The following is an 11,131-nucleotide window of genomic DNA, read 5'->3' as shown; positions in this document are numbered from 1 at the left end:
TAATGTCTCCTCCTATTCCCCCAGCCTCTACCTTTACAGCATAGTTTATATGTATTTAGCAACTCTCAATGGATTTCTCGTCCCTTGATTTGTTCTTGAACCAAACTGTAATATCTCCAACATCCGTTGGCCAAGGGCTCGATAGGTGGACTGCTTGCTGCATGAAGTCCTGCTCCTTTTTACTTATTTTAAACCTTGTTCACTCATAGTTTCTTTTGATGCTCCTGAGTTCTTGTGTCTGGTTCCACCAACAGCATTAGCCATCTGGCACCTGAGTCCAGCTAATGGCCTTTGAATAATCAGTCAATGATAACTAAATAATAATTGAATGACTAAAAAAATGTTAGTTCTCTCCCAGCATCCTGAAGAGGCACGACCATAGTTTATGCTCTAGCTTTTGTAACCTGGTTTGGGTCTTCCCGAGGCCCCAGTGCCAGCTCTGTTATGAGAGTGCATTGTGGGTGCTGCTCTGTAAAGGGGTATCAGAATGGAAATCAGCATTAGAAGTAGCACAATTTATTTCTTTGGAAAGAAATGCTTCAGATCAGTTAGTTATACAGGTTTGTTTTCCCCAAATACTGCTTTTCCCCATTTATATTAAGCTTATGAGCTTGCCTTTAAAGAGACTCTAAATCTTTTTAACTCTGATTTCTGTCATATGCCGTATCTGAAGTCTTAGCTTGTTTCGCCAGCACACAGTGTCTAGCACGGCACATGCATTTCCCACTCCAATGCATTATGATGCATTGCGTCCAGCAGGTGTTTCACTCGAGTGTATTTACTAATCATTCCTTAAAAGGAAGATCTTTTCTTTCCTGGCATTTGCAGATTCTACATCTTATTCCATGTTTGTTCCCTGTAAACTTCTCATAGTCCAAGGAAAGATGTTTCTAGTGGCCACAATCATTAATTCTGACAAAACGTAATTCTGAATGCATACAAAACACGTTTCCAATGACAGAATCTCACAGTGCTCAGCATGTGCAAGTGAAAAGCGTTGCCCCTTGGGGGTTAAAGGACGGATGCCAGGCAGAGTGTGGCAAGCAGGAGCGTGGCAAGGACAGGTTGCAGGCCTGGCTCTGGTTAGGGCAAGCTCACTGGAAGGGCTTGAAAACACACACATGCTCATGTTGAGTGACACCCCGTGAGGACTCACGGTGGCAGCCTGTGACATCCCCTTCATGAGGGGCTGCTCTGTTTTTTGACTGATCCTCTGCCAGGACCAGTCAGGCTCCATTTCTGCCGGAAGGGTGGCTGCTGCCACCCCAGGTCTGGAGGAAATATGATGGAGAAAGCGAAATATAAAGCTTGGGGGGGGATTCCAGTGATACAGCAGAAGCAAAGACAACCTGACAGCTGGGTCTCATCTGACTTTCAACAAGTTGACATTTACATTTTATTTATACATTTAACAGAAAACAGGTAATTAGCAGTACAACAGGTCATAAAACAGCAGTAATATAACATAGATCATACTTGATGTAACACTTACTTAACACAGAAAAACTCTGTGTACATAAGCCCACAAGATACCATGCATGGAAAGTAAGCAGGAGAGATTGCTCCTCAGGTGCTGGTCCTAGGGAACTCTCAAAATTCTGGCAGCAAGTGATTTTTATGATTTAGTTCACATTCTTCCTTTCCCTGTAAACAATTTGGTCTGGATGTAAACGTCAGGAAGCGCTATGATGGGACAAACGCTAAGGGCTGCGCAGAGGCCATGCCAAGCTTGACTCCAGGGCTGGCCAGGACTTGGGGCTACCTCCGCATGGCTGCCTGCCACCAGGGCAGAAGGGCACACAGCCATGCAGCTCCTCTGGGCAGGGCTCTTCAGCAGTCTTTGCTCAGGCAACCCTTCCTAGGACACGCAGCAGTGTCCAGGACAGGCACTTGTACTCCACACTTGTTTTTACTCATTTTGCCTGGGTTGACTAAAGACCTGTCTGTCTGGAGCACGAGCAAACCTCCATGCACGTGGCCACTTGGTTCTTCTGTAGGTTGAGCTCCGCTGTGAAGGGTGGACAGGCTTTAAGCCCTTCTAGGGAAGCAGGGTGGAAAATCAGGAGTAGATCTATAGCAGCTAATTTTATCTCTTAAATTGTACATGAAAACAAATAACTCAGTGCAGTGATGTCCATGGGGTTAATATGAGGTTAATATCAAGGCCGTATTACTCCTTTTCAGCTTTCTTTTCCCACTTTCAATCTGCAGTGGATTTTTTTTTTCATTGTCAAAACACAGGAATGGCCCAGAGATGCTTCTGGATTGCAGAAGGAATCAGGTAAGGACAGTGGGCTTTGGTATATTATCTTAATTTTTAAAATGTTTCACCAATTCCAGAGCTGGAAAAACACATATTTTAAAAGCACAGATCCTGAAGTGCAGAAGTCTTCTGCAGCAAATACCCTTACCAGAGAACTGTGGAATATGTCACACCTCAGATTACTGAGTGGACAATCGAAGCTTCAACTTCTAGACCGTTTTCTATTGCCTCTACTGTTAAGGGTCAGTCCAAGCTCATCCCAGTCCAAATAATTTCCATTAAACTTCTGTGAATGTGCTCCTGTACAGCAGCAGGCAGTTCTGGGAAGGGCAGGCTGCCTCGCGTGCTCTTTGCCTGCTGAACAAGGAGCGTCCAACCACTACTGCTGGGGGGCTGCAAGGGAGTAGTGTCCCCTTCCCAATCTGCTCCTTTTCCCTTGTGTAACACTTGAGTCCTCTGGGATCTGCAGAAATGGGATGTGTCTGATTTCCAACATCAGAACTGTTAGAGAAACAGCTTGTGAGACACTGCAAGGGTAACACCCATAGCAGCGTATTTAAAGCCATGTCTTTGCTGCTAACTGGACCACTGCAGGAGACACAGATTTCCTTTCTTCATTTTTCCTTGACATTAAGGCCATTAATTTCCCAACTGCTTTCTGCAGCAGTCCTAGCTTATGCCAGACTTGCCTTTCCTCGATCGGCCCTTCCCTTGGCTGGCACAAGTGTCTGTACAACAGTGACAGACCAGAGCAGCCAACAGAACTAGGTTAAAACCAAGCTTGCAAGACAAGGAAAGAAAAAAGGTTCATTTTAACCTGGATCAGCTCCTCAGTCCTGTGCTGCACATTGTTGGGGGCAAGTAAAGAAATGATACAAAGGGAGAGTGAAGAGCAAATGATGTGTGAAATGACAGCCTAAACTGTAAATGGATGGACATGACCAGTCTCAGTTAATATAAATTAAAAAAAAATAATTAAAGACTCAGCTTTAGACAATATAAAAATCCTCTTTGAGCCTTCAAGTATTTTTATAGCCTTAAATCACCATTTCTCCTCTCTCTGAAGCAATCTCCAAAAACGGAGAGTGGCAATAGTGGCAGAAGAAAATAAGACCAGTACTGTACATGTATGAGGCCAGCAGCTTCTGTCTGAGTGCCCAGCCTTGTCCCTGGCTCCCCGAGCTGCCCAGGAGACCCTGGAAGGACAACACCTCATTTTATTTTCCTGACTTCTTGCTGCCTGTGGAGACTGGAGCAGGACTCTGCTCTGCTCGAAAGTGTGAGGATTTAGAGGCTGCGCTGGGTAATCCTGGGAGATGTGTGCCCTGGCTCGCACACACCGCTTGGACTGGAGTGGATTTATTCCACCCTGAATTGCTACCTTCAAGAGGACTCCCCAAGGGGATGAATTCTGACCTACAGCTCATAGGGATGGGAGGAGAGTGGTCCAGCATTGCCAGCCAGCTCTCCACTCCCTATATTCCCCTTTTGCATCATCTACTGTCTGCCTTCTGGTGGGACAGGGGCCAAGGACTGTGGCTGTAGGCCTACTGCAGGTACATTTTCATCTTTGGTATCTGATTTTGACTCTTCGATAGGAAAACAAAAAGAAGTGGTAAGCTGTCACCTTTAAAGAGTCCTGGCCAAGTGGTCCAGGTCACCAACACTACCAAACACAGGTACTGCTGCTGGGAGCCACTTGCTGTGGGGAGCCAGCTTTTTCTCTGAAAGATATCGCTAAGGATTCCTGCTGGCATTAGGGCATGAAACATGGCTATGTGCTTTCACCAAGCAAAGCGTGGGAAGAAAGCCCCTTTTCAGGTGTGGGGTGTTCAAACCCAAAGCAGGCAGATAGGAGCAGCCCATAAGCAACTTGACCTTTGCTCTTGCACAGAGCCCGCATGAGACCCACCACTGCTCTTGGGTTTCTGATGCGCTCTTGGTCGAGCAGGTCTATACAGTCCTTTCCTCAAACCAACTGGAAAATGACTGCAACACCGTTATAAAAGGAAGAAATAATTGAATTTTCTGAAGCTGCAGAGTCCTACAGCTCCAAAAGCAACATAAATTTGTCAAGGGTTCCCATCACTCTCAAAGTGTAAAGAAACAGGATAGAGATAAACATAGGGGAAAGTGAGAGATGTACCGCAAGGTTGCTATTTTTGGGTATGAATTTACCTTTCAATTAAAAGCAAGGTCTTGGGAGTTGGGGAAGAACCTGCACTTAGTTCTGAATCCTCTGTCTTTGCTGGCCTTTTTATTTACAGAGTAAGCTGCAGAAAGCAGTTGTTATTTTAGACATGAATATTTTTCATCTGAGCGCTACTGCCTACCAGACATTTTGATATTTTTTAAAAAATGTTGGCTAATTTTGTGTTTTGAGTAGGAAGCTTCAACTTCACACCAGTTCTACACATGCCTTTCTCCTGTCCAGCAGTTTGGGCAAGATAAACCTGTAACCAAGACGTTCCTCCACAAATCTCTATGGCTTTTATCAGGATTTTATTATTGCTCACCTTACTGTGGACTTTGAAAAGACATGGGGGAGTATCTGAAGTAGTTTAAAATTATATAATCTTTAAAATATCACTGGGATGCACGTAAGTGTTCCAATACATCCACCAAGGCCCAGTTTTTGCTTTTGCTTTCTAACCGGTGAATGACGCAGGGAAGGCAGCGCCAGGTGAGCTGCCTGCAGCGATCTCTACCTCTCCCCTAGACTACATTAACCACCTCTCCTCCCACTCCAGATGCCTTCCCAAATCCTTGGTCCTCTCCCGACACCTCTGTGCTCTTTGCCCTGCACCACCCTAGCACTCGCAGGAGAGGGGACCCCATTGGCACCACCCCATCTCACTCACGCTTATGGCAGAAGAAAGTGCCCAGGTAGCATTGAGGCAGGAAAAGTCTCTGAAAAGAAGCACAATTAGCAATGTCTTGCACACCAAAGTAAGTCCTAAAGCAGGCAAAGCAGCAGCTGGGGAAGGTAGTGACCCAGCCCCAACATCCCCCCTTGTCCGTCCGCCTCGGCACAAGGAGGGAGGCAGTGGGCAGCTCCAGCGTCAGCACCCTCAGCCTGCTGGATGGCTCATCCATCGGGAGTGATGAGGAAGAATAGTGCTGGGTATCATCCCAGGCATCTGCCTGCCTGCCAGGCTTGCTCTTTAAAACAAGCTGTCAAGCACGGATAGCTGTTGAATCAATATGGATTTTATTCTACAGCCCGTGCCTGGTAGCTGTCAATGCCACTTCTGCCAGCACAGGGTGGGCTGTGCCACTGTACACCAGGACAGGTGCTACAAGGAAGAGGACACCAGCGCTGACTCCTCAGTGCCTGTCTTGGATGACTGTGAGAAAGCAGCCAAACAGGAAGACTTCAGAGACAGTGTCTCTGTGTTGCTGCTGCCAGTCTCCCCCGCCAGCGCCAAACATGCATGTTTGCCAAGCACAGAGGAGAGTTTGGATATACTACAGTCGGTCAGTCCTTCGGATGAGATGTGAAAGCAGGAGCCTCCTCCACCAGCCTCGCCGAACGTGCTGCATGTCCCAAACAGACTATGAAAATCAGCCGACATCCAGATCATCATCTCCTCTTCCACCAGGCAGCTTCTCATGCCCATCCCAAGGCTGTAAGTTGCTGTGGATAATAGCTGTGATGTTTACCCAGACTGTGGCTGCCTACCTGTGCTTGCGCGGAGGGTCCGGTGCTTGATGGTCCCATTGAAGAGGTGATGTCCAGCTACTTGGAGCTCGTGTACTTGGTGACGGCCTTGGTGCCCTCTGAGACAGCGTGCTTGGCCAGCTCTCCAGGGAGCAGCAGGCGCACGGCTGTCTGAATCTCCCGGGAGGTGATGGTGGAGCGCTTGTTGTAATGTGCCAGGCGGGAGGCTTCTCCAGCAATGCGCTCAAAGATGTCATTGACGAAGGAGTTCATGATGCCCATGGCCTTGGAGGAGATGCCGGTGTCGGGGTGGACCTGCTTCAGCACCTTGTAGACGTAGATGGAGTAGCTCTCTTTCCTGCTCTTGTGCCGCTTCTTATCGCCCTTCTTCTGGGTCTTTGTCACGGCTTTCTTGGAGCCCTTTTTGGGGGCAGAGGTGGACTTTGCTGGTTCTGGCATCCTGAGAGCTCTTTCTCTGGGTCTTGGAGCTGCATGGAAACAACACCAAAAAATAAAATTATTTTTTGTTTTTCTACAGTATAGCTTTACTGAAAGATGAGAGTCTGAGTTGGAGACAAGCAACACCTCTGAATCTGAGACAAACACCCCACAACCTCGTGCAAGCATTTTTGATCTGCCAGCAAGAACTGCTCTGGTTTGTGTACGTTTTTTTTGCCATTTCCTGTTTAAGTCCCTATAATATCAGCATTGTAAACATTGCTGAACCCAGGCCTAGTTGGCATCTGCTTAGTAAATATGGGCTGGAGGGTGAACATATTTCTGAGAAGAACACTGCCGTTCCAAAGAAAACAGTAAGTGCAGCATGGATTAAATTAAATTTTGCTGGAATGGGCTGGAGATCGTTGCAAGGTATCACTGAAGCCATCCTTATATGGGACTGGTCAAAATTATTTTATATGGTCATTACAATCTCCAATAGCCTCTTTTTTCTCTGCATGTAGGTAAAAGATTATTTTGAGGGTGCTTGCATTTATGTGGCTACTGTTTTATGTCATGTATTCCAGTGGAATATAAAAATCATACAGTTTTAAGTTAGCTAGCTGAGCTACGGGAATCTCTCAGTGTTCATGTTAGCTAGGAAAAATACCAGAGAGCAGAAAAGCTCAGAGGTGGTAGCAGGAATCACCTGGCAGAGAAACAGGAACGTGGATATGAGGAAAAACTCAAAGTGCTTTTGGGCTACATGTTGGCAGACAGAAGCTACACAGACTGAAATTGTTTTTTGCTATTTGGTGCTTTCTGCTTTTGAGAGACCGAGCCTCCGCTGGCCAGTTTACATCAAAGACGCCTGATCCTCTCTCTGAGTTTTTCTTCATTATGCCACAACCTGCAAATCCCTGACCTGCAGCCGACTGCTGTCATCCAGAAGCGTGGTAACAAAAAGACAGTATGTAAACCCGTCATAAAACTGGGTGCCTCCCCTACACTACAAATTTACATGTGCTTTACTACGCGGGTCAAGGGGATAACTGTGCTGTAACCTGGTAAACAGTTTTGTGTTTCAGAGGACACTTTGAGTGCTCCCTTGAAAGCCAAGGCTTCTCCAGGCTTTGCTGCAGGATCAGCTTCCAGCATCACCCCAGGGCTTGGGCTTTTACCACTCTGTGCCTCTTTTGAAGATGATCTAGGAATTACAGTTTGCTGGCCAAGAGAGACTAGAAGAGAAAAAAGAGCTTCAGGGCAGATGGCACATGGGAAAATGGCTAGAAGTAAACAGCAAAGAGAAAGCTGGGATGTCACATATGGTCTGCACACACGGAGCATCAGAGAGGGACCTAAACAGTGCCTGCACCAACTCTTTGAAGTTAAAGGAAAAGCAGTTTCATAGAAAAAGGAAGAAGATGGGCACATTGCGAGAGTAGTTCTCCTTCAGGTGAACTCACCCCCTTGCAAAGCTTCATGGCCAAGTGAGCTGAGCTAGGTGGAAAGCTGTGGACAAAGACCATGCCCAGAGACACGCAGGATGGTTCTGACCAAAGTGGACTCCTAGACTTGGCACGGCAAAATGCTCAGTTGGAGCATATGTATAAACACCGTCACAGAAATGCCAGAAATGTGCAGCTGGAAGGAGCCTCCAGAGCTCCACACTTTGATTTGAGGATTGGGTACCCAGGCATGATCTCCTAGATGAATTTCTCACCTTTTCTTTAAAAAACCCCAAGGACATGATTTTCATGTGCCATGTGCTTGACTCTGCCACTTCATCCTCTTTCTTAATTTTCCCAGGTATTCTCAGTGGCGGCATTTGGAAGGGTGAGTGCTGGACTGCCCTGAAGGTCCTGGGCACCCTTCAAAACTTTGAAACCTGCCCCCTTAAACACCACATTTTCTTCTTCTGGCGAAACCACAAATTTTCTTCCTTCCTCTACTTGTGAAGCAATATCAGGGAAAGAAATCCGCCACTGCTCTTGTTTGCAGACTTGAAAATATGTCTTTTCAATGGAAAGGCATTCTTCCAAGAGAATAAATAGTTATGGACTTGCTTCTTTTTCTCTTGAGCTAATTTCTTGACTGAAAAACACCACAACTGAAGAATGTAAATTTCTATTTTCTCGGGCTTTAAAAAAAGTGTGTCCTTCTAAAATATGTATTGTTAAGTGCACTTGTACCACAGCTTTTAAAAAATGAATATAGTGTCCAATAGGCATCAGAGTGATCTTGTACATCTCCAGAACAGGTCACATCTACAGGACATCTCTGTCCATTTGACTGGCTAACACCCTTGGGTAGCGCGGCCAGGATCTCACTCTTCTCCCATGTACACCTGCATGGGAAGCAACGATGTTAAAGTTCAGAGATTAGCACAAAACCTTCGGTGTCCTTGCTTGCCTCCACCCATTTCATTTCAGTCTACTGTTTAACAGGTAAATAACACCTTCTGTGGAAACAGGCTGTCTTTCTTTCAGTTTGTTTGGGCAGTGCCTAGCACAAAAAGCCTGATTGCGTTTGCCAGGTGCTAAATAAATAATGTTAATAATGGTCGACAGTATCACCAACCCTTCTGTCAACAGTGCAATGCAATCCACAGGCAGGTGCTGCTCTGGTACGAAGATCAAAGCAGCAGGATTATTCCCAAAGCATCCATGTGGAGAGTTTGGCAAGCAAAAACTAGGTGACCTCTAAAAAATCCAGTGGTTTCTTTTTATGAAAATAGTTGCATTTCTTTCTTCTTTCCTTAAAAAAAAAAAAAAAGAAAAAAGAAAAAAGAAAACCTTTTTTAGTTTTTGTATTTGGAAGTGTTGCCATCATGACTGATTTCTCTACTGTGAGAGTGACCAAGCACTGGCACAGGTTGCTGAGAAAGGTTGTAGGGTCTCCATCCTTGGACATACTCAAAATCCCACTGGATGTGGCTCTGAGCAACCCAGAGCAGTCGACCCTGCTCTGAGCATGGGCTGGACTAGATGTAGGTCAAGGGAGGTTGTCCTCCCCTCTCCTCTGCCCTGGTGAGACCGCATCTGGAATATTGTGTCCAGTTCTGGGCCCCTCAGTTCACGAAGGACAGGGAACTCCTTGAAAGAGTCCAGTGCAGCGCCACAAAGATGATTAAGGGGGTGGAACATCTCCCTTCTGATGAAAGGCTGAGGGAGCTTGGTCTCTTTAGCTTGGGGAAGAGGAGACTGAGGGGTGACCTCATCAATGTTTATAAATACGTAAAGGGTGAGTGTCAGGAGGATGGAGCTGGGCTCTTCTTGGTGATGTCCAATGACAGGTCAAGGGGCAACGGGTGCAAGCTGGAGCACAGGAGGTTCCACATTAGCGTAAGGAAAAACTTTTTCACTGTGAGGGTGACAGAGCACTGGAACAGGCTGCCAGAGAGGTTGCGGAGTCTCCTTCTCTGGAGATATTCAAAACCTGCCTGGATGCGTTCCTGTGTGATCTACTCTAGGTGGTCCTGCTCTGGCAGGCGGGTTGGACTAGATGATCTTTTGAGGTCCCTTCCAACCCCTAACATTCTGTGATTCTCCAGAGACACCTTCAGCCTCAGCCATTCTGTGACTCTTGGAGACTGAAGCTGAGTACCTCTTGCCTAGAACATTCTTTATGAGCTGTGTTCCCCCGATGGACACCTCCCATGGGATACTGCAGCCGTAGACTCCCACAAGGACACCTAAGGAGGGGAGATGGTGCTTGTCTCCAAGTCCAAGCCACTGAGGTCTCTGGGATACAGGGTATGGCCATGCAAGAAGAGGCACTCTGAAGCATCACGGTAGCATTTGGAAGGTTTCAAGTTTTTGAGGAAAATCTTTGGGCACATTTTTTTCTTTATGGCTTTGTATGCTCTGAGTCAATCAGTTACCAGCGCTGGCATTTTCTTCTTTCCTCGGAAAACCAACAACAAAACCAACCACGGTATTTTTACTAGCCAGCTCCAAGCAGCAGCCTGCCTGCTGCTAGAAGCCAGAGTGGAGTGACAGATACATCTTCCTTTGTGTTGACACCCCTTTCTTCAGCATCATTAAAAGGAAAATGAACTGAAAACACAGTCAAAGCTAGAAATCACTGCAGTCTCTCAGATCTGAGATGGGAGAGGAGCCCTGCTGAGAAATCCCACGTGAAGCCTGATGCTGTCTTTGTTTTCCCCAGGCCTGATATACTGGAGAGAGACAGACAGGCAGGGAAGCTCCCGCAGCATTTTTTGTTCATTTTTGGCCTTGTGCTGGGTCTGTAGGATCAGCGCCAAGTTGGTGCCAGTGGTATGCACAGGTGACCATGGGTGGACTATTAGCCAGCCTTTTGGACCTCCCCTCACGCAGGGGTGGGAGCAGCACTTGGATGTTTTCCTTCTTTCTCCTATTAAAAGCTGTCCTTGCTGTGATAAGCTCTGTGGCATCCACTGTAAATCCCTATGCTCACCAGGCTGCTCCCTTGCTGTAATTTCCTAATCAACCACAAAAGTTACATTTCTAGAATCAGCCCTTTGTTCTTAGGAGGTTTTGGTGAAAAATTAAGCATTTGTAGGAAAAGCTCTCATCTTTTGGACATCTGATATTCTGATATTTGCTAATCTTCTGATAATCTATTTTAGTCCTTGCTGGAGCCAACAGGCACTTGCCATTTATTCTGCCCCTTAAATAGGAATTTATGGGCCAGATTGGCCAGAATTAACATAAATATTTTAATATTATGTTAGTTCTGGCCAATTATCATCTCTTTCCTTAGTTTCTCTTGCTGTATGAAATAAA

The 11,131-nt window shown here is 46.2% G+C and overlaps 1 protein-coding gene across 2 annotated transcripts; it reads right to left on the bottom strand.

Annotated features, from left to right (window-relative positions):
• Positions 1–6,002: 6,002 nt before the first annotated feature.
• Positions 6,003–10,743, bottom strand: LOC104348045 (histone H2B 5). Of its 2 annotated transcripts, none has more exons than XM_086473810.1 (2): positions 10,718–10,743; positions 6,003–6,393 (listed from the first exon to the last, which is right to left on the bottom strand). In XM_086473810.1, exon 2 carries the CDS (start codon positions 6,381–6,383, stop codon positions 6,003–6,005), a length of 381 nt encoding a protein of 126 aa, XP_086329936.1. In that variant the 5' UTR covers positions 6,384–6,393; positions 10,718–10,743. The 2 variants fall into 2 exon arrangements, with proteins under 2 accessions (XP_086329936.1, XP_086329931.1); XM_086473805.1 differs by lacking the exon at positions 10,718–10,743 and adding an exon at positions 8,212–8,236 and having other exon boundaries at positions 6,003–6,397.
• Between the last annotated feature and the right edge of the window lie 388 nt (positions 10,744–11,131).

Source organism: Leptosomus discolor, chromosome 1 (assembly GCF_034619465.1).
Source record: "Leptosomus discolor isolate bLepDis1 chromosome 1, bLepDis1.hap2, whole genome shotgun sequence".
In the NCBI taxonomy this organism is placed as follows: domain Eukaryota; kingdom Metazoa; phylum Chordata; class Aves; order Leptosomiformes; family Leptosomidae; genus Leptosomus; species Leptosomus discolor.
Note: the sequence above shows the minus strand (reverse complement) of the source record. Positions and strands in the feature narration are given on the sequence as shown.